Below are 23,766 nucleotides of genomic sequence, written 5' to 3' on the forward strand. Positions count from 1 at the left end.
TAGGTTGGTTGGTTGGTCGTTTGACTTTGCAGCTTGGAAGTGAAAGTTAAAGGTTGTAAGAAGGGAGTTGCTTCAACAATTTTGGTCAGAGGTGGAGGAGAAGAGGAGAAATGTCTGACTCCAGTTCTGTAGTGACTGGAAGCCACACCCGGAGTGCCTGTCTAATGTTAAGTGCTCAGAACATGCTAGCTGTTATTGCTAACAGAGTAGCAACTTGAAAATTGTACCCAGAAGGTATCATGTTTATTGAAGCCATTGTAAATATGTATTTATATGTCAATACTTTGAAATTAGTGCAGTGAAAGATTTCATTTTGAGTACTCTGTCAAGGACTACACAGAGCCCTCTTTTTACACTGATTAATCTTTCAACACCCCATGATATAGGTTCTGTTTTATTAGTCCATTTCATAGATAAGAAAAGCAAGGCACAGATAGGTTGAAGTGTCTTGGCCTGGTGTCAGTCTGCTGAGTGGTAAAGTCTGGGCATTTAAAACGAAGGATTATTATTCATTGAAGTAATTTTAATAGAATGGCTTATTTCAGTAAATAATTGGGGGGGCATAAAAAACTGAAGTAGGATAAAGGGAGGAATCAGAGTATATAAATTATATTTAAAAGTTTTTATTATACATATAGCCTTGTTGATAAACATAACCATTTTATCACATCACAATTTATATAATGGATAGCATGATCCTTTTCCTTTTTTTCAGCTTTACTTGCAGAATACAAATGCTAAAATAAATAAAAATAAAATTTCTTTTATCAAACCTGACACTTCTGAGCAGTGGCCAGAAGGAGAATGGATATTCCTTACATCTCGTTCAGACTTTTAAACCCCATTGCTAGCCACCCTGAGGAGCTACCTTCCTCTTAGGAAACTTACTCAAAATCTTGTTTCATCCACCTTGGTCTGTCTTTGCCTTGCTTTCAGGAGTTAGGTGAGAGACACGGAGGAAGTAGGAGTTGATATATCACAATGGAATTTTGAAGTTCTAATTGGATAGAATGATGGCTGTGCATTTGGCAGTGTCAGTATTATCGAATCTGTTAATGTATAATGTCTTGCTCTCCCTAGCTCAGAAGCATTTGTTCTGATATGCACACTATATTATTTCTTTATAGATTTCTATTTCAGTCCACTTGGCAATAGTCTTTTTTAAAATTAGCAATTGTAAAATTTCTTAGAGCATGAGATAATTAGATGACTAAGATGAGACAAATTCAGAGTTTGTCAGTCTTCAAATACTTTGGGTTGGGGGGGGGTCTTTAAATCTTCTTGATCGTCCTAAGAAGATATTTAGTGAGTTATCGAAAAATATATATGTATATAAAATCTTAAAATGGTTTAAATAGTAAATAAGAAAATTTATAGTATATGTCATATGTTTGTTTATAATATATAAATGAACCAAAATCCGTATTTCTAGAAAGATTTCTTTGTGTTCCTGTTCTGTACATCTAACTGCCTACTAAACATTAGCACTTAGATGTCTCCAAGCACTTAACATTCTGTGGTAATGAGCTCTCCAAACTGGGTTCTCAGTAAATAGAGCCAGTAACCATTTGGTGGCACAAGTCAGAAATTTAGGGTGTATCCAGTACCATTTTCCCACATAATCTGTCTCCCTCAAGTACTTACTGCATTTTTCAAGGATGCTCTCCTTAGGAAAATCTTCTCTTATTTAACATACCCGTGGAAGTCTGCTTTCACCTTACAGGTGCTGAAGGTACTGAATTCCTTTGTACTGCTCTTTAAATTACGCATTCATCAGTATGGTGTCTTTGACTAGTCTTCCTTCCCCCACACTACAGTAAGCACCATGAGAACCTGGGTAGTCAGTGCCTGGCACAACTAGGCACTCAGTAAGGATTTGTTGAGTGAATGGAGAATTCTATTTATTCTTTTTTGATGTTTGGCAATATAGTGAAATTTCTTTACCCCTTAAGGAATAAGCAGCAAGTCTCTTTCTCAAACAGCAGCCTGATCACTTGACATTAATGAGCTGATTTGGTTTTCACTGTTATCTCCCGTTATAGCACATGATACTCAAGTTTCATTTTCCATGTTGTGAATACAGATGGTTTATTTGGTTACTTTTTATCCATGTATTTCAATGATTTAATTTTTTTGGATTCTGTTTTGACCCTTTTATTTTGTAACATAGTTTACACATTGAGGCCTGTTCTTGGCGTCTCTTGTTTAGCTTCATCATTCTCTGACTTACTCTGACGTTCATTTGTTGAGAAGTGTATTGAGCAGAGATACCCTTTTTGGTAAGATGCATGGATAGCACCTACTTGCATAGTGTTATTATAGTGGCAGGTTTATCTCTGCAGTACCTGTAATGGAAACAAAACCTGAGAGATACGTAGGCCTTGGGAACCTGAAGTCTAGTTATTCATTTGGCATGTATTTCTTTCAAGGGGTGAATTTTACTCTGGAGTACTGATAAGATGTTTTGATAGTAGGATTAGCTAAGCCTTTTAGATGAATTATAAATAATCCTGAATCATTATCACAGGAGAAAATCAAGAAGGAAGCAAAACTAGTTAAACTACTAGTACAGATAAAGGAGTTATCAAATTTTTTTGTCAGTGCTATTCTCTGTATAAATATTGTAGAAATACTGGAAATGGCAGATATACTCAATGATTGGAGGGATTTGAAGCCTCCTTTTGCATTGGTGACAGTCTTTCTCTTAATTTTAAATTTAGGCCCTAACTATTTTAGGATGACTGGGAAAATGAAAATCTTGTTCTCTATCAGTATCTGAGTGTCCTCAGACTGAAAAATATGTATGGATACTTGTTCCCAGGGCCACCACTGCTTGACTTCTTCACTCTCGATGTGGCTAGTAAGTCAACAATGGGCCTGGCCTGTCACTATGTTCTACTTAATTCTCATTTTTTAATTCTTCCCGTCTTATTTTCTTACCCTAGTATATTATGTTGCACACACAAAGACACTAGAAACATTTTTCTATTACGATTCTACTATCTTCCATGAAAAGGGAGTGAGGCAGTTCAGGAAATAGGAGATTTTAGAGATTCTTAAAACAACTGTGAGAGTGTGGGCCGAGGAACTTATTCTAGTTACGAAAAAATTTCTTCTGTGCTACTTCTAGTTTTTGTTAAAGGCAATACTGCCCTCTGGTGTCCAGAAGCCAATTGCAACGCATATTTTCTTAATTAAATTGCTCATTTTACTCTTCCAGTTTAGACTTTAGAACTTCTTAGAAAAACAAGTAACAATTATTTAAGACTCGGTGTAGTTTATTTGCTAGCTTGAAGTTCATTGGATCAGGTAATTTGGGCTCATACTAGAGTCGTCTATATAATAATGCCCCTCATCTGAAAGGTAATACCCAAGTTTTTGTTTGTTTGATATTACTTTCCTCTCTTTATAAGGAAAGTGTTCCCAATTCTCATTTTAAAAATATGATACATTGGATCATTGCCAACTTTTAAAAAGCTAAATCATTATTCTCCTTCCTTCACTTTTGTAACTGATGTGTCATTTTTCATTTCATTCTGGATATAAATCGTAATTTCTTTTGCCTGTGTTTTTTCTTCACAAGCACGCCTTTCATATAATGATAGAGGTAAGATGCATTGATGTTTGTTTTATGGTTGTGGAACTTTTTGTGGATGCATATCTAACATTTTGTTCTTAGATTTTTGTTGTTGTTGTCGCTTTATTGTGCATCCTTTATAAATTTATGTTATGAATTTTTTTTTTTTTTACCACTCTTACTATTAAAAACATGATTGATTTGCTACTGTAATAGTTTGGTTTTCAAAGAGTTGTTAACCGCATTTATACTTTTCTGGGTTGGAATGTAGAAACAACTGTTTTTAGTTGATGAGATGTTAACACCTAATGGCTAGTATGTCACTAGCTTAAATGTCAGCAAATGCTGGCATTTTTACCAGGAGCTGACTTTCTGGTGAAACCATTATCCTTTAATGTGAAATTGGTATTTTCAGATAGTTTCTTTCATCCTTAGCCTCCTCATCAAATGGGCTAGCAAGAGAAGTATAAGTTGATCTTTTGCTCTGTAGAGATTGAAGGCTTTATTTTAGATTAGAATTCACTCTTCTCACCTGAGAACTCAGAAGAAATCAAATGACCACAGACTACTTAGCAGCTGTTCACTACTGCTAATTCATTCCAGTCTTGAGTATAGTAATTCTATTGGGTAGGGTGTTGGGATGGGGGCACGGTTTTCAGTGATTGCCATTTGTTGATTCTCAACGTGATGTATTCGTATGGAGTAATTGTCATATACAAATGGGTAAAGAGCTGTAAGTGGAGGCACGTTCTACTGCGTGTCGTCTTAACAGTGTAACACGGTGTGGGGATTGCAAGAGAACTGGAGACTTAGGAAAAGTTTTCAGGAATTCCCCAGTCCTTAACGGTTGATCCCCCAAAGCTGGTTTTCTGTGTAGCAGGGCAAAGTCGTGTTTTATGATAATATCAGAACATTGCTGTCATTATGAAGTTCAAGCCCGAATTTGTCTTGCCAGGTGTTGATATGTTTTAAAGGTATAAATCTTTATTCCTAGAATCAAATACAGTTGATCCTTAAAAAAATGCAGGGTTTAGGGGTGCCAGTGCCATGCACAGTCAAACCTACGTATAACTTTTTACTCCCCCCAAACTTTACTAAGTTTTGTGACTAATAACACAAATGGTTGATTAACATATATTTTGTATGTTATAATATAGTGTATTCTTAAAGTAAGCTAGAGAAAAGAAAATGTTATTAAAATCATAACGAAGAGAAGATACATTTACAGTACTGACTGTATTGTATTTATTAGGAAAAAATGCACATACAAGTGGACCCCTGAAGTTCAAACCCATGTTGTTCAAGGGTGAACTGCATTGAGTTTCTTGTGGGTAGATTAGTATAATGATGCTCATAATTTCAGGTATTCTCAGAGGATAAGTAAAAGCCAGATATTAGAGATGCAGTTAAAGGTTCCTATAAATTTAATGAAGAACTGAAAAGTATGATATAGAATATTCTAGTAATTTTTCATTAAAAAAGCAAAAAGTTATATTAATTGGCATTATGTATTTCATAGTTATGATCTGCATTTTACTCATTTTGAGTCTCACCTTTTAAGTATTATAGAATATTATTTAAAAACACATAACATATTTCTAAATGTTTGACATTCTATAGGAATGTGCCTTTGTAGACTTTTCCTCACCCTTTAAAAATTCACCAGTATTCTTACTTTTAACAACAGCTTGTTTTCAGGCTGTTATGATATAAGGCTGAGTAGAATGGTAATATCATTAGGAGAGTGATCTAGGATTTTTTTTACTGATAATGGTAGCTTAGAAACTTGCCAAACAAAGACTTGGAAACTTATGGGAACCTTGAGGTTTATTTGTGCATTTGGAAAATATTCAGTGATCTTTTTCCTCTAAATACATTGAAAGTTACTGTATGTTTCCTAAAATTAAGGTTAATATTATATTAAAATTGTATTTTGAAATGCTGATGTAGTCTTAATTTGAGAAGTGAATTAAGTCCTCTGAATCCTGTTTTATAGACTGCATGATATCTGTGTGGTTGGTACACTTTAGAACACAGATGGGTAATGTCATATGTTATTGAGAGACATTATCAATTTGTGTAAAAGTTACTAAACATCTTAAAGTTGAGAGCCATTTTCTTCTTTACCTGGTAATTTTGCCTCTTCTGCTTTCAGCTGTTATTGCGTACTTTAGTTTTTGGTATCCCTCTTTTGAAAACTTGACATTTCTGACTTAGTTCTAAAGAAGGGGGGAATCATTGATTTTAACTTCGTAGTTAAATTTTTTCAGATTGAACTTTTTCTGTTAGCATGATTATTTTATGCAGTAATCTAATAATTCTTGGACTTTGAGCAAGAGTGGTTTCCTCTGCCTCTGCAGTCTTGAAAACAAGACTAGTTTTCAACCTTGTTTCCTCCCGTCTCCACATCTGCAGCCCACTCCTGTCAGTAGCATCTCTTATTACAGGTATAAATGACCAGTCGAGCAATGAGATAGGCTGGGTTTAAGTTTGATAAAACCTCTCCCTAGATTCTTGTGTCCCTTCCTACTGGGAATCATAACTTTAGGGGCTGTACTTCTCTAAGATTTGTATCTGACTTTCTGGACTCGTCACTCTGTTAAACTACAACACTCTTTAGTTCTGCTACAACCTTTCATCTTTCGATCCTGTGAAGGCAAATAGACCTTTTAAAAATAAATATCTGTGGTTGAAATGAGTCACAGGAAGTTTTCTGGTTTATCTTACTATTTTAAAGTAGGAATTCTCAAGCCATTTTATAAAGGATTGCCTACAAAGAAATTGTACCTTTGTCCTCTTTAATACCTGCAGTGTTTCTATTTTTGAGGTCTTTCTAATGTAGATGTCAACTTTTTAAAATCTTGAGTGATTCCGGTGGGCTGAATAACGCCTAAAGGGAGCCCTGACAGTCTTGGGGCATAAGAAGACGGGATTTTTTTCTGAAAAGGGGAGGAAAGGGAGAGGGAGATGCATTGATACAGGATGACATACTATTTCCAAGTGACTTAGATGCCACCCAGTGTCACAGTGTCTGTTGCTGTTGCCACAGAAATTTAGTTCTTCCTTATAATACTCATTATGCAGCCCTTCATACATTTTTATTACTTTTCTCTGGAAGCTTTTCAAAAGGCTTCCTACATCTTGTTTTAGTTGCAGATATTGAACTGATTACAATGCTTCCAGTGAGGGGTTGCCTTTCTGCTTTGTATAGGAAGGATGCCTTTGTGTTTTGTAAATGTCGTACCCCTATTTATATGCTATTTTTGCTCCATTTTCAAAATTAACTGTAGCGGTACACTTCTCTTTCATTTATCTTACCATCTACTACGATGAACACTCATTTTCTGGATTATAATTTGTAATTTCTTTGCCAATCAGACTAATAATTTTTATCTCAGGTCAATTTGGGGAAGTAATTATAAACAAAGGGATAGTTAATAGGTTGAAAAATTAGAACGAATAGAAGAGTTTGGCTATTAACATTTTATGTGCTTTGTATTTGATACACTTATCTGCAATGTCTTTGAGAATGATTGTGTGCATTTCTGAGATTAATGAAGAAAAGATTTAAAGATGAACAGTCACTGGAGGAAGTAGTGGATTTTGAGGAGTGTTTTCCTTTGAGAAACAGCCATAATTTGCTGTTGCTGGCACTTTTAAAATCCTCATCTTCTAATGAAGTATCAGCTGGATGAAATGGTTGAAATACTGTTAGTAATATCCTAAAGGTCACAGAAGATCTTAGTCCAGAAAATTAGTGAGACTGACTCAAAATGATTTGAGGTCATTTCTCCTGCTGTTCTTATATAGCAATAGTGCTTAATGTTATTATGAAAACCCTCAATTCAGGTGGCTTGCCTTACGTCACTATAAATAATTGGTAATGCTTGAGAACTCAGTTTTGGCAAGATTGAAGTTAGTGTCATTTGTATGTGTTTCCTGTTTCTGTCAATTGATTCCTCAGTATACTCACTTTTTTCCTCAAATTTAGCATTGATCTGTATCATGTGCTGCTTTCTAATACTATTATTATTGTTTATCTGTAGGACCCAGGACCACCCCCACCTTCTCCATTACTAGGTTTGAAGCCACTGCAGTTATTAGAAGTGAAAGCAAGAGGAAGATTTGGTTGTGTGTGGAAAGCCCAGCTGCTCAATGAGTACGTGGCTGTGAAAATATTTCCAATACAGGTATGTTATTGCATCTTTCTCATCTGCATGTATTTTGTAAAAGACACAACTGGCTCGGTTTTCGTAATTCAGAAACAGTCCGAAAACACAAACCATATGTTTCCAGATGGCTCTTTGTGATATCAAAGAAAGCGGTTAGCCCTTTTGTCTGCCTTCTCATCTGAGAAATAGAACTCATGGTACAGCAGTCATTATGTCTGTTTGGAACAGTGAAATTCCAGTGAATGAACCTATAGGAGATCTTTGGCCAATAAAAATACTATAGGAAAGCGAAGTGAAGATGAGTATTCCAGTCATAGAATTTCGGTGATTAGCTTTTAATTATCCCCTGGACATTATCAGAAAACAGAAGAATGAAAGAATGGCATACTTGTTTTAGAGTTGTTTAGAGGTATATTACCAGACTGATCCATTTTTGTCTTACTTTGAGTGCTCATGTAATCATTTCAGATTTTGTTTGGTGAATTTTCAGAGGCAGTGAATCAAGATTCCAAATAATTGGTTTCCTGTTGACTTGTTTTTCTTTTAAAGGGGGCTGACCTCATAAAATCTTGGTCTAACGCACCTCTGAGCTGTTCTTGTTTTGTTTGAGTCCATTGGTGGTATGGATCTATGATGATTTCTGTATCCCTGTCTCTTGCTTTATGCCCCTCGAGCTGAGAATGCCTTGTGTGCTCTTGCAGTCCTGCTTGGGTTTGGTGACAGAGTGGATCTGCCTTATTCCAGAGTTTTCTGTGTCTTTATATACCTAGCTTTTATCTTTCTTCCCTCCTCTAAAGCCTCTTAGAGTCTGTGAAAAATGTTATTATTTTTTTTTGGTAGCAATGCAGATACTTTAAAACTATAGTTCTCAGAGGAAGAGTCTAGCCTGTTCTGCTGAGATTGACAAATTCACGGTTCTTTCAGTGTGGGAAGAAGCTTAAAATTTAGAAAGGCCTTTGGATATTAACATAAGGGTAACAACAGCAAGCGTAATAGTAGCTAATATTTTATTGAATGCTTCTTATTGTCAGGAAGAGGTGTTTATATAGGCGTACTCAGTGATAGGTGTCAGTGTATTACCCATACAGAGAAAATAACACACAGTAGTATACAACCACCCTGTGGGGCAGACACTATAGTCCCTGTTTTGCTAATGAGGAAACTGAATGTCACTTGGCAAAGGTTCTTAAGATAGTTTGGATCCAGAGGGTTCCTAACTGTTATGCTATGGTGCCTCCTGCTTTCATTATTCTTCCATTGTGAAGAGAAACTAATCCTTTATAAGTAGACATGTAGTAGGCACGGGTCACAGGTGCAAATGAGTATATAGTGTTTTAAATTATTGTATTGCCTATTGCGCTCCCTGTTGAGCTCTCATTGACTTTGCAGGGTATTCTCAACATTTTGTTAAGAACGTTTGATACGGTGTTAGTCTTTGAACAAAAAAATTGTTTTCTACTGAGATGAAGTCATTCTACCTGAAATTTGTATCTCAGGGAGATTATTCTGAATAAACACAAGTAACTTCACACCATGATGAAATGACACTGTATTGCGAAATGTTAGCAGAATGTGTTGCCATCGTTAGATACACATGTGCAGCATTTCCCATGATAACTCCTGGATTTACAAACTGGAAACACAGAAAAGTATGTTTCAGGGAATGGGGCAGGGCAGGCATTTGTCATAGAGTTGTTACCTTATTCTTAGATTTATGAAGAAATAAGACAAAACCAAACCGAAGAATCTTTTCATGCTTAGCTTTATTTTTAAATTTTGCCTTAGAATCTACTTGAGTAATCTCTTAGATGTGGTTTATTTGCCTGTGTTATTTGCACTCTTACTACTCTTTCTTTTTAACTCTAGGACAAACAATCATGGCAAAATGAATATGAAGTTTATAGTTTACCTGGAATGAAGCATGAGAACATATTACAGTTCATTGGTGCAGAAAAACGAGGCACCAGTGTTGACGTGGACCTTTGGTTAATCACAGCATTTCATGAAAAGGTAAAACTACCTTCCGTTTTAACTCGGGAAAGTCAGGGTTGGTTTACCTACTTGATGTTGGCTACAAATCCCTCAGACTTGTTTTTTTCTGGGAACAGTATGTTGTTATAGTTGGTTAATATTTATAAATAAAAATCCTTTAAAAACTAATTTATTTTAATAAAAGCAAAGTTGGCAACTTTTTCACCTAACCCTCTGCTTATATAAAACCAGTCTTTCATCCCTTATTTCTCGTGCTGCAGTTTCCTGTCTTACAAATAATTATTTCAGTGTTGCCGGTGCTTAGTCATTTTCATTTATCATTCATGATCCGTCTTGATTATGTGGACAGTTTTTTAGGTTGAATTTTCTTTCTTAAAACTCTTTAATTAGGGTAGCCTAGTGACAAAACTAAAGTCAGGAGATTTATCTGCTCTTTGACCTGTTACTAATCTGTAGACTAATTATCACCAAAACACAGTTGCTGTTTTTCCTCACTTTTTCTACTTTCAGAGTTAGTATGAAAGGACATGTTACTGAAATAGGAAATTGTGTTCTCCTTGGCATCAGTTTCATCATTGTCAGATACAGGTGGCTCTTAAACTTCTCTAAATTCTTGACCAGAAGGATAGCAGTAATCTCTAGAGGAAGATTCTGACATAGCTGCTTGTATGTCTTCATTTTGTGTTTTCCTAGTCCTATGATATAACTAACATCTTTGTAGTCAGTATATTTTAACTTCTTAAATATTTTCCTGAATTTTAGATTTTCAAAAATTTTTTTTAAACTTCTGCCTTCAAAATAGGAGGAAATTGACTATGCCTTGTAGCAAACCTTTAAAGATTAGAGGTAGTCCATTCTAATCAAATGTTTACTAATGTGAAACTTGAACCATTCCAGAAAGATTGCTTTTTTGGGGGATATTATTATTCAATAAAGTAAAGATATGTTTCCTTCCATAATCTCTTAAAAGTAAAAAGGAAAGTTCTCCATGTCATATGGCTTTTGTCCACAGCATAAGTTGTTTTTTTCCCCCCTTTTCTTTAGGGTTCACTGTCAGACTTTCTTAAGGCTAATGTGGTCTCTTGGAATGAATTGTGTCATATTGCAGAAACCATGGCTAGAGGATTGGCATATTTGCATGAAGATATACCTGGCCTAAAAGATGGCCACAAACCCGCCATCTCTCACAGGTAGAGCTAAATTTATATTATTTTCCCAAATAATTCAGTATTTATTATTTAAACTTTTAATCTGTGCAAAATTTATTTTCCCCCTAATTACCTAATCATGCTAGAGGAGGCAGTTGATTTTCATTTGTTTTTCAAATTAGCTTTGAGATTGGCCAGGAGGTATTTTGGGTAATGTATATATTTAATATCATTAGCAAAGTTTAATTACGGACCTCTGTTTTAATTTTTCTCATTTCTGAAAGCATGGTTAAGAGTGAAAGTATATTTTGTCTATCTCAAAGGAAAAAGAAATTTGTTTTGCCTCAAAACATGATTTACTTCGGTGATAACTGTAAGATGTAATTAAGGAGACACCTTGAGTATCTTTTTTTCTTGTGTTTGTAATGACCATGTGATCATTACCTGAGCTGAGGTGGAGGGAGGCATCATTTGAATTGGCCTTGAAGCAATAGTACTTGAACCCAATAGTTGTCATACCCTCAAAAGGGAAAATGTTAGTTCTTTTAAACATGGGATCAGTTTGCCATTGTGTATTCAATTTATAGATAGTAGTTTTAGAAACAGACCCATAAAGACAGAGAACAAACTGATGGCTGGCAGAGGAGAGGGTGGGGGTGGTAGTGGGAGTATGGACAAAATGGGTGAAGGGGAGTGGGATATGAGCTTCCATTTACGGAGTAAATAAGTCATGCGGATAAAAGGTAAAACATTAGGGAATATTATTAACGGTTTTGTGGGGTAACAGATAGTAACTGCACTTGTGAGCATAGCATAACGTATAGACTTGTTGAATCACCATGTTGTACGCTTGAAACTAACATGTGTGTCCGTTATATACTTCAGTTAAAAAAAGATGGTTGCTTTAAAAGTAGATATGAGACGATTCATTTAACAGATAATTAATTGAGTGCCACCAGTTGGTGTTTTAGGTTGGTGGGAGGCATTGCTTTTAATCCAAATCTAATATAGATTCTGATTTTGCAAACCTTTAATGACTTCCACCTCAGAAACAGCTCCCCGTTTTTCTCACCTTCCTGCATAGTCTGTCTCTTCCTGGATTTTTGGTCACCTCACCTAGTCCTAAAGGGAACTAATCCTTTGGTACCCCCAAAGGTTATTAGGAGTAGGGTTCCTAAAAATCTTTTGAGGCTAAAACTGATTGGTTTTTGCAGCATTTGTGGGTGTCTGCCTGTGTCTCCTCTGTCCCACTCTTGGTCTCTGTGTCTGTGCACATAAATTTAACCACTGCTCATGGCATAGATGTATGTAGCTAGAGTACAGTAATCTCTAGGATGAACCAGTTGAAGCTAGTGTATAAAAGAGGTTATCTGATTGCTTTAAAATGGTTACTCTTTTCAGAACACCAGGATCTAGCTGGAATAGTTTGTTTATGGTGAAAATTTTCTGATACACCTTCCTAGAGATGTTTTTCTACAACAAAGCTGATGAATCTAAGAACCCCTAAAATAAGGGACCGTTCTAATATGTAGGCCTGTACCATTAGACAAAAGGCCCCAATTCATTTTATTTGAATATTCTTTCAGTTTGGTTTCTTAAGTTTCAAGTTGCAATGGGAGTTTCCAACTATAAACTCTGAAATACTCATTTTACCTTAAAAAACCAGCAATTTTATGATTGGTAGGTAGGAATGAATAGATAACATGTAGGCTAGACAGTATTTTTGGAATAGCAGCTCTTTATAAAACTGCTTTATGGAGAAAGTTCCTTCTTGTTGTCCATGTTATGAATAGGAGTTTGTCACTCTGCTCTTGTGCTTCAAGCTTTTTTCCCTCCTTTTTTCTGTTTATCATACTTCTGTAGCGTTTTCTCCTTCTTTCCCACTTTCAATGAAAATTTTTAAAAGATAACTTATTTAATTTGAATACTTTGTCTGTCTTTCTATTTGTAAGGGACATCAAAAGTAAAAACGTGCTGTTGAAAAACAACCTGACAGCTTGCATTGCTGACTTTGGGTTGGCGTTAAAATTTGAAGCTGGCAAGTCTGCAGGTGATACCCATGGACAGGTAAGGATGGTAACTATAAACTGTAAGAAAAAATAATCTTGTCCCATATTTTCTTAGAATGGCTTATCTAGATTGAATTGATCTAAAATTACTGTGATGGTTATTAAATCAGCATCTAATATAAAATGACTCTCTTAAAAGTAATATGTTAAATTTGCTGAGGAAGACATTTTCACATGGTGGTGGAGGACTGTTAGGAACTCAAGTGGTTTAGATCAAATCATAAAACAACCTAGACATGTGTCTTGGGATTCTGTTTTTAAAATTGATCAAGTTAGACTCCAAGACATTTATATAGACCTCATTCTTAGGGACTTCTTAGTAATAATGCAGTTTTAATTTGTTAATTCTTTCATCATCCTAAGAGGAATGGCAGAATAATCAGTCACTATTCATGCTACTATATTTTAATATCTATTGTCTGATTTTTCCACACAACAATTACAGTTTCTTGCTTCTTGGTCTTTAGTGCTTCATTAACTCTTTAACCAACTTTATAGCTTTTCTTTGAATTATCTCCAGAGTTCAGAGCACTTGCAAAGAGCCTGATTAACTCTATCTAGTCAAGGTCTGTACAAAGAGTCCCGAACAATGGAAATCCTTAGGAAAGCCAAATAAAAGAAAAACATTATCCGTACGTTTTATTCTCAGAAACTGCGAGGCGAGGAAAGGTGCTTTCATGCCTACAAGATCACTTTTTTAATTAAGAAAACCAGTTTGGCCTGAAAAGTGATATTTCCTTACAAAGTTGGCATCATTACTTCTTTATCTTTCAAATCATGGAAATTATTTGGTCATCTAATTCTAAGCTTTGGTTTTTCCCAGCATATCCTATTGACCTCCAAGAATAGTATTAGAATCACAGCATAATGAATTTTAGGAATACCAACTGATGATAAAAGAATTTCGTTCACAGCAGTGGTCAGCAGTCAGAGTTCTAGAAAAGTTGACACCAAACGTGTTTGGGAATGAAGGCATTCTTATGGAGTATATGATGGAGGTGGGAAATTGTGCAGGAGGCCTAGGGACAAACATCTGAGGTGACTGTGTGATATCATAAAACTAAATTAGGGGAAAAGTTTAATCCTCTCGCACCTCATAACCTCCCCCCCTTAAGAAGAAATTTGGGGACTTATTCCTATCTTTTACTGCCCTCTCAATTGGTTTACATGAGGAGGTAAAAATAATTTACTTACATCACTGGTTCCTAGGCTTTAGATTTCATGGACCAGAAAATTTCAAAATTCATGTTATTGTACATTTTATATATTGCAAAGAAAGAACAGTGTGAGAAAAATAAGATTTTTATCTTATTAATTTACAAAAGAGAGGACATTTTACACAAGAAGGCTGTTGTCACTTTATAAGAAAAGTAAAGTGGATGTCATACATAAATCTTTAGGAGAAAAGTAAACTTTTGAGAAATGCTTGCTTATAGTACAGTTAGTTAAAGGAGCAAAAGAAGCAGAGCTACTAAAAGTGTTCTCCTTATAAATGAATTAAAAACTTGAGCCTTGGCATCTTGGTGATCTATTCCCTTTTTTTTTTAGACATTTCTATTATATGAGTGTTCTCAGAGAATTGTCCAACTTCTAGTCTAGAGATCAGTCACCTGAGGATTGAGCTTTTTGAAATACCATTCTCTGGCCACTCCCTAGATCTCCAAAAACTCAATTACAGTATGATCCACCCAGCTATCCTATAAGAATTTTTTAAGCATTCATATATGAATATAGTCAAGCACCAACCAAAGCTAGCTGTAGTAGCTTAGTAACCATAGTTACGATACTAAGAAATACCAAATTGCTAGGGACAGATATAAATAAAGAATGCCAAGACAGAATTCATGAATAAATAAATATGTAGACTTTGTAGAAACAGAACTTTTAAAAGTTTATCCATTCTTTGCTTGGCTAATTCTTCGTAAGTTTTATATTACTACTTTTTGTTGATACAGAGCAAGAGAAACCCCCCAAAAGGAGTATTTTTTTTTTTTAAAGACACATTTCAAACAGGATGCAAAGGTTCAATTGAGAAATAGTTTTTCTTGTCCTTGTCTGCAACAAAACCACCATTGTTTTTGTGATTACTTGCAGAAGGGGGAAAAAATTCGAAGCCAACGCCAGCATAATGTCTGCCGATATTATTTATTAAGTGTACCCAGAAAGGATCTCAGTATATGTACTGCTTTGTTCCTTGCTGTACAGTGTTTTTGGAAATTCTTCCGTATCAGTACAGATTTACCTCATGGTTTTTTAAGAGCTGCATAGTACTCTGTTTAAAGTCTCTACTGATGGAAACTTCCCATTTCCAGTGTCTTGGCTGTTATTACTTGAATACAGTGTTCCTTGACTCTGTAGTCTGGTGGTCATAATTTAGTTACTTCACCTGATATGATAGCAGACCACATTTGGTTTTGATTCTTTTTACAAAATCATAAAATGTTCATAAAGTTAACGAATGAGTACTGTTTGCTTTCACCATCTTTTTCAGGTTGGTACCCGGAGGTATATGGCTCCAGAGGTATTAGAGGGTGCTATAAACTTCCAAAGGGATGCATTTTTGAGGATAGATATGTACGCCATGGGACTAGTCCTATGGGAACTGGCTTCTCGCTGTACTGCCGCAGATGGTAAGGGAAAACATATATTTTTTAAAAGATATGCCTCTTGCCTACTACATATATATGAAAAGGGATGATTATACTCAAAAGGTAATATTTCAATGTACAAAAAAATTTTTAAGTAGCCTCCAAGAGGTAGTGCTTAAAGAGAATTCAGGAGGCAGGGGACAGGGGCAGGCTGGAGAGGGAAGGTGTGGGCATGCACTGATCTTATAACCATGTAGTATTGCCAGGTACTTTGCACTAGGGACTTCTCATACCTTCACCTGATTTCCTAAAAGTCCTTTGGACATATATTATCTTAAGTTTTATACATGAGCAATCTGAGGCTCAAATTTTGAGTAGAAATTAAGCAGATTGCCACTTTTAGCTTCAAGGGGGTAAATGGCGAAACCTCGATTCGAGACTCTGATCCCGATGCAGTAGGACAGGGCTGCTACTTTGGTAGGTCCTGCAGGTCCTGCCTGCTCCCAGCTTGTAAAGTCAACTCTTGGCAAGAGGAGATAAATGAGGAGTTGGGGGATTTTCCCTCCCAGGGAAGGCTGAGTCTATTCATTACTCCCATAATGTCAACATATACCTAACCAGATTGAATTTCCAGTGCATCCCTCCACGACCCAAAATTGACAGTGCCTTTGGTTATACCACAGGTTAAATTCTGCCTCCTTAGAGCCTTGAAAGTCTGAGCTGATGTAGATGTTACTATGAACACTGGTTATATTCTCCCGCCCACCTTGGTTCTAAAGGATTCTTATTGTTTTTGTTGTGTAAGTCCTTGTTCAAGTCCTCTAAATATTTGCACTGATCGATTGATTATAAGCTTGCATATTGTTTTCCTGGCGTGACAAAATTATAGTGTGCTAGGTACTGTCTTTAGTGCCTCTCAGAAGGTCTCCATTCTCTTCGCTTGTGTTACAGCACTTTCATTTGGACGTGAAAATATAAAGCAAACATCTTGACAAATGTAAATTAGCTTGATCCTTTTTTTAAAAATTTATAATTACCTAAAAACTTCCTGCAGATTGTGAAAAGACCATAGAAGAAATTGTGTAGAATATTTAAACCAACTGAAGGTATATTTATAATACTGCGTTTTCTGAGTCCTGTAATGGTGTCTCAGTGTAGGACAGACTACATCTGGTGTATGAAATTTGATTTGGGGTACTGTGCTTTTAAAGAGAACTTAGTAGAGAGTGTTCAGGAATGGACAGTCATTCATTCTTTTAAGATTGGGGGTTTGGCATGGGGGTGGATGCAGACCTAAGAAAGTCTGAAGCAGCTTAGATGTAATTCTAGCTTAGAAGTCTATAGGAAGAGTATGCTGTTCAGTGTAGTTTGGCTCAAAGTGGAAGGGGAAGTACATTTATTATGTGCATTTATGGAAGCAGAAATAGGTTGGATGGCAGATGTTACAGGAAAATATATTTTGTAAGAACTTTAATAATATGAACTCTCCAAAGCCAACCATAAGATATGGTATTGTAGGGGATATATAAGGCCCTGCCCTTAAGCAATGTATAGTTTAATTAAGGGGATAAAATATATCCTGGACAATTGGCTCTAGAGTAAGGTAAGTGTGAACTGTCTAGCTCTGTGCTCAGTATATAGATAATAAATTATTTTTGATGAGTGTAATACCTGAAGAATGTAAAAGAGGGTTATGGGAGTTTAGAGGAGTGACAAATGCTTTGTTTTGGGGTAGAGTGGTTATCAGGGAAGTTTTTATGAAAAATGAAAAGGACAGATGCTGTTATTTCTAAAATGCTTTGCATGTACTATGAAATTATTGCAGAGTCGGGGATTTCTGACCCTTAAGTCAGGAATTGGGGCAGGAGGGGACAGTGTGAACATTGCTAAAGTGAGTAGTTTAAAATTTGTTGATAGCTAACTGTTGATGGTTAAGTTCAGTGACTCTCAGGCTTCAATGTGTACTTAACTCCTGATAAAGTTCATGTTCTGACTCTGGGTTGGGGCCTGATACTTAACATTTCTTGTAGGCTACCTACCAGTCAGTGCCAGTGCTGCTGAGCTGTGGATCAGAGCACATTTTGAGTAGCAAGAATTAAACAGACACTTTAGAATGTCAGTACTCTGAGTCACTGGAAGTGCTTAAGCAGAGATGGACTCTCCAGGCATCAAGGGTTCTTCCATTTAGAGAGGGCGGAGTTGGATGTTCTCCTTCATGATTCATTGTTTGTAACTTCTATCCTAATCCAGGAGTAGGAGTATCTCTACGAGGTTTAGGTCTATGTACAGACCCTTTATATGAAACTGCTCTTTAGTGAATGCTTTCTGTCAAGGGCAGACAGTACAGTGATTGAAAACACAGGCTTTAGCGGCAGAGATGGATTCAGATTCCAACTCTACCGCTTAACAGCTGTGGGCCCTTGAGCAAATTATGGAATTTTTCTGAGCTTCTATCTGTAAAATAGAGGTCATGTCACCTTCACTCTGGAGGTGTAAAAGGGAAGGAAATAACATGTGAAGTTCCTAGTCAGGGTAAGTGCTTATTAAATATTAGTATTAACTCGTAACTGCATTTTCCTATTTGAGTATGCCTAAGAAAAAAGGAACTATTTATTTTGTTGAATAAATTTTGTCTGTGAAGGCACATTCCTGAAGGCTTGCAGGGAACCCTATATGGAGTGTGCTTGTGATTTTTTTTAAGAATCATTTTTGGCAGCTTCTGGGAGGGCAGAGGTGTGACTCTGAGGTACATAATTCCTCACGCAGAACGTGTAGAGGATAAGGATTTCACAGAATAAAGATGGTTTTGAGAGACTGACCCACAAATTGTCAGATGGACGCACCACTATTTCTAGTCTGATTTGACTTGTAAGAAGTACTTAAAGGGATATTATGGCCCCGATTTGCAAATATTGTTGGTTCCCTGTGGTCTTGTCTATATGTGGAGATAGGCATTCCCCATACGGTAGATGAGAAAGCTCCTTACACAAACTTAGCAGGCCTATATGTCAAATGGTAGAGTTTTTGATTTCTCCTAAATTAGCATTTGGGTCATACTGTGGTGGAAGTAGTTGAGAGTCTGTTTCTCTCCTGTCATTATAGCATTTAACAGTTGGAAAAAGGTGATACAGAGTATGTTTCAGAAAGGTTGTTCCAGTTTGGAAGTCAAGAAGATTTGAATTATTTTTTTTTCCATTTCAGGACCTGTAGATGAATACATGTTGCCATTTGAGGAGGAAATTGGCCAGCATCCATCTCTTGAAGACATGCAGGAAGTTGTTGTGCATAAAAAAAAGAGGCCTGTTTTAAGAGATTATTGGCAGAAACATGCTGTAAGTTAGCTTTTCATTTGAAATTCCAATAAAATGCTTTTCAGAGGAATGATTCTAGTAGCTCTGCACACTTCTCTTCTGGGACGATTTTCTGGGGAGGTTATCTTTGTACTGGATGTTCTGTCTAGAATTTTAGGGCCATGAGGGAAGATGGTGAAGTCATAAAACTAAAGGGGCTCGCCCTGCTATGGTTCTGTGCTTGTCTTTTGTTTGGAAAGCCTCCCAGGGAAAGGAGTACCTGACTCTTGAGCATGTGGATAAGTGGGTAATCTTGATGATCACCAGCTTCCCGTAAGATGCTGTTTTTAAAAGTAAAGAAGTTTTCTGCTCTCCATGTTTTTGATTTCGGATCGGACATTGTTCAGATTCTTAAGAATGCTCTAAAACCTAGAGACTTAGGTAGGTGAAGAATGGAACACTATTGCCCTGGTTATTTTGGTCCAAATATAACTGGAAACATGACTAAAACCAGGTGGAGAATCTCAAGGATACTTTTCTAACCTTTTTTTTCTATTTAACTGCAAGACAGAAATGCTATATTAACTAAGAAAACAATAAAACTGGCAAAAAAAAAAAAAAAAAAAAAAAAAAAACCAAGCCTTGGTTTTGAGTCCAGATCAGGGGTTAGCATCGAACTGACCTGGTTTATAAGCAATGGGGAATTAAAAAAACCTGCCTACCTCCTGTGATAGTCTTGTGCACTGTAAGAAGTTTGATTTTTCTTAGTTGCTTTTCTTCCATTTCCTGCATACAATATTCATAAGTGAATGGTGACACACAACATCAAACTTGGCTAATCTTGGAACTCTGACTCACAAAAACAGCAATTTCTTTATGGACATTTTATTGTTTCCGAATAAATAGAAAACAAAATCTGCTATAGTGTTTGAACATGTTTTTCCTTTTTAGGGAATGGCAATGCTCTGTGAAACGATAGAAGAATGTTGGGATCACGATGCAGAAGCCAGGTTATCAGCTGGATGTGTAGGTGAAAGAATCACTCAGATGCAAAGACTAACAAATATCATTACCACAGAGGACATTGTAACAGTGGTCACGATGGTGACAAATGTTGACTTTCCTCCCAAAGAATCTAGTCTATGATGGTTGCACCATGCGTACACAGTGCGGAACAGGACTCTGAACTGGAGCTGCTAAGCTAACGAAATTGCTTACAGTTTATTTTCTGTGAGAAATGAGTAGGAGGTCTCCTGGACCTGTCAGAAAGAAGACCCTCATTTAAAAATGTGGCTCTGGGAGACTTACGGCATTGCCTGCAGCAGAGACGCAAAGGACACGAGGCTTAGAAAAGTTGCAGGCTCTATAAAGAAACTTTTGAAAAAGTGTACATGAAGAACGTAGCCCTCTCCAAATCAAGGATCTTTTGGACCTGGCTAATCAAGTGTTTGAAAACTGACATCAGATTTCTTAATGTCTGTCAGAAGACACTAATTCCTTAAATGAACTACTGCTATTTTTTTTTAAATCAAAAACTTTTCATTTCAGATTTTAAAAAGGGTAACTTGTTTTTATTGCATTTGCTGTTGTGTTTCTATAAATGACTATTGTAATGCCAATATGACACAGCTTGTGAATGTTTAGTGTGCTGCTGTTCTGTGTACATAAAGTCATCAAAGTGGGGTACAGTAAAGAGGCTTCCAAGCATTACTTTAACCTCCCTCAACAAGGTATACCTCAGTTCCACGGTTGCTAAATTATAAAATTGAAAACACTAACAAAATTTGAATAATAAATTGATCCATGTTTTGTAACAAGGTATTTCAAATTCACTGTGTTATTTAAGAAAAAAAGGTAAGCTATGTTTAGTGCCAACACTAAGTGGCCATTCATAAAGCAGTGTTTCAGCTTTTCTTGTGCTAGCTTGTAATTTAAGGAAAAAAAGTGCTGTTTTTTGAAATGAAAAAATGATGTCATTTCCCCCTTCTTCCCATGTTTTAAAGCTTCATCTTCTATCCAGTTCCCAAATTATTGCATACTTACCTAAGTATTTTTTTTTTTTTTTTTAGGTGTGCCGTGTTTGGGGTATATTTGAAAATTTAAAGCATGATTTAAATTTTTTAAAGTGAGCTGTGACACTGGAAAGCTCTTCATTTTTATTCTTTTAAAATAGATTTTTGTTTTCCTATTTATATATGTAAAATTGTAGTGTATTTCTTTTCACCAAACAGTGTGTGGGACATTCTTAATCACTGTTTAAGGATCACCTCAGGAAGTGTCATTACCCAGAATTCCTCACTCTCTGCTTTGAGACTTGTAACTTTATCACTATATTTCTGCTTGGTGCCATCTTGTCAGAGTAATATTTGATGTCTGTGATATGTAAAGAATTATCCTAGGATAGAGGTTTTAAATTTTAAGCACAGATTTCAGATGTTACTGCTTTAAAAAATCAGGGATAACAAGTTAAACTTATAAACTTAAAATATGCAATGACATTTAGAGGTAACCGATGTTGATATAGGTAATATAGCCTAGCCTCCTCCCGCAAATCGCTTTCAACAGCTATGATTTTTAGGATAGTTCATGCCTTATCCTTGATAAGAAAATGGAATTGATGGTAGGCAGGTGCCAAAGTGCTTTTCAAAACAATACTGCATTAGAATATAATTGGATTGTTCCTCAAATTTATATAGGCCAAAGTAAGACAGTAATTTCTCGAATTTCCAGATTACTGACAAACAAATAGCCAGTATTATGCTATGTACTTTCGTCAGATCATTTGAAAATTCATACATTGATTTTATAAAAGAATTTTTTACATGTCACTACCAGGAGCTCACTGTGAATGTATTAACTTCAAATGGCTACTTAACCACACAGTACACTACATTTTACATATAATGTGCACTTAATCTCTGGGAGTAATAAATTATATTATTTATAAATGATGCATAGGTCAACAGACTCTAAAGCAGGGAGGGAAAGAAGAGTAATAGCGTTGTGTGCCACACACCATGCAGAAGAACTTTGTGCTCTTGGGTCACATATGTACCCAAGTTTTCACTGTACTCCTAAGAATTCCCTTTTCAATGTTGAGTTCACCTCTTTATTTCAAAAAGTACTTGACATCTCAATTGATTTGGTTTAACTTCCACTTTGAAACTGATCAAGATGGGAAAGTGACAATGTTCACTGATGGAAATTGTCAATCTCCTGAAGACTAAGTTCTACCTGTTCTAAACATTTAATCCTATTTTTAAAAGTAAGAAAAAAAGCAAATCAAAACAAAAACAAGGAATATTATGATGAATGTTCGGCTTATGTGAGCACTAGTGATAAATTTTATAAGATCAGTTATTCAAAAGATAGTATTCTCTTCATGTAAGAAAAAATTTTTAGAAATCCTGGGTATTGTACTTAACTCTAGCTAACCAACTTTAAGACTTGTATCCTTTTGAAAACTATATTAATAGAAAAACACTTTTTATAAGCAGTAAAATAAGAATGTTCCAGTGACTACCTGTCCTGATACCTAGTCTTGTTAAAACTTTCATTTGCAGGGCATTTTAATGTTTGGTTTACAGTCAGCACAGAGTGGGCAAGCTTAAAAAAAGTTTGAGCTAGGGATACTGAAAAAAAGATCAAAGAATGAGAAAAACGATGACTTCTTTGTTTTGGGGTGAACTGAGACCCCAATTATTTTTTCCTCATGTGTATGGTGCTCCTTCTGATTCGTCTTGTATTTTGCCTTTCTGACACCCATCAGAACTGCTGCTCTAACTTCCACTCTTCACCTTGCCCAAATCTCCGTGTAAGGAATGCTTTATGATCAACCGCCATAGGACTGACGGATCAACCAGTGTTTGGCTTTATTCGAAGTCTTTGCCCTGCACAGCTCTTGTATGTATTTTAGATGCTAGGAAGTTTTTAGCATGTGAAGTGTGACTCTTGTTTGAATGTTTATTACAGGTACCTTGTGAATTCCAGAACAGAGACTGTGCCTCAAAATTGTTGGTCCCATGAACTTGCATTATCTTTCATGGTGATGTTTTGAAAATAAGATCAGGAAGAAACCCCAACAAGTTTTGAATTGAAAAACAGAATCATCTATCATGAAATTTAAAAAGAACCTCTTCTTCCTCCTTTCCTCAATCCTAAGTAACAGCTACATTTAAGTAAAATGCAGGCGGATAGAGGAAAAAATACCCTGGCCAGATGATTAGTTTAAGTGGAATTAAACTTACTATTAAAAAAGAAAATGCTTCTTCACAAATATTTTCCAGTTTCTCTTTTTTACCTTTTTAAAAAATTACTTTTTAGAAACATTTGGTATGATGTGCATAAAATTATTTACCAATTTATGGGCAAAATGATACAAGTAGCATCTTGATTGAACATCATTTACCTCAGATATTCAACCAGCAGTACATTTTTTATGCAGTCTCAATCCATATCCTATTTGTTACCTCTCAAAATATTGGTAAGCAATTATTTTAGCTTTACTCTGTATTTCTTGTCAGTGTTTTGGGCACAGGTTGTTGTACTACTGTCAAATTGTACTTGCTATTTTTTTCTGCAAGTATTTAACAAAAAGCTAAAAAAAAAAAAAAACCCATAAACCCCACCTTGGATAAGTGATTGTTAAATACTGTACAATAAAATGTATGCTATCCCCAGTCCATCCCCGAGTTAAATAAAAAAAATGAATATGGTATATTATTTGCTTATGCCGTTTTTCTTTAGCTATACATTGTTCTTAAAGAAGGGAACTGTAGGTTTTTCATTTATGGCAAGGCTCACACCTTGAGATATGCAAGAATGGGGATAGTGGTGAAAGAAGGGAAATTTGTCAAGGGTGGCGTTTCCCCCCTTTACTGTCTAAGCAGACTGTATTCGCTAAGTATGTATGTTAGTCCTGCCAGTTTTA

General features: G+C 35.9%; 1 protein-coding gene across 2 annotated transcripts in view; it reads left to right on the forward strand.

Moving 5' to 3' along the window:
• ACVR2A (activin A receptor type 2A) overlaps positions 1-23,553 on the forward strand; it is an 84,391-nt gene extending 60,838 nt beyond the window's left edge. Inside the window, exons 5-12 of one of the 2 annotated variants that reach the window (XM_034654530.1) lie at positions 3,584-3,607; positions 7,624-7,767; positions 9,616-9,759; positions 10,786-10,931; positions 12,842-12,956; positions 15,450-15,588; positions 18,748-18,878; positions 19,788-23,553. In XM_034654530.1, the coding sequence (XP_034510421.1) occupies positions 3,584-3,607; positions 7,624-7,767; positions 9,616-9,759; positions 10,786-10,931; positions 12,842-12,956; positions 15,450-15,588; positions 18,748-18,878; positions 19,788-19,982 (1,038 nt within the window). In that variant the 3' untranslated portion in view covers positions 19,983-23,553. The remainder of the gene's footprint in view (positions 1-3,583; positions 3,608-7,623; positions 7,768-9,615; positions 9,760-10,785; positions 10,932-12,841; positions 12,957-15,449; positions 15,589-18,747; positions 18,879-19,787) is intronic. The other variant, XM_011229860.3, reaches the window with a different exon arrangement.
• Positions 23,554-23,766: the final 213 nt, after the last annotated feature.

The sequence above is a fragment of the Ailuropoda melanoleuca genome, chromosome 2, assembly GCF_002007445.2.
Source record: "Ailuropoda melanoleuca isolate Jingjing chromosome 2, ASM200744v2, whole genome shotgun sequence".
In the NCBI taxonomy this organism is placed as follows: domain Eukaryota; kingdom Metazoa; phylum Chordata; class Mammalia; order Carnivora; family Ursidae; genus Ailuropoda; species Ailuropoda melanoleuca.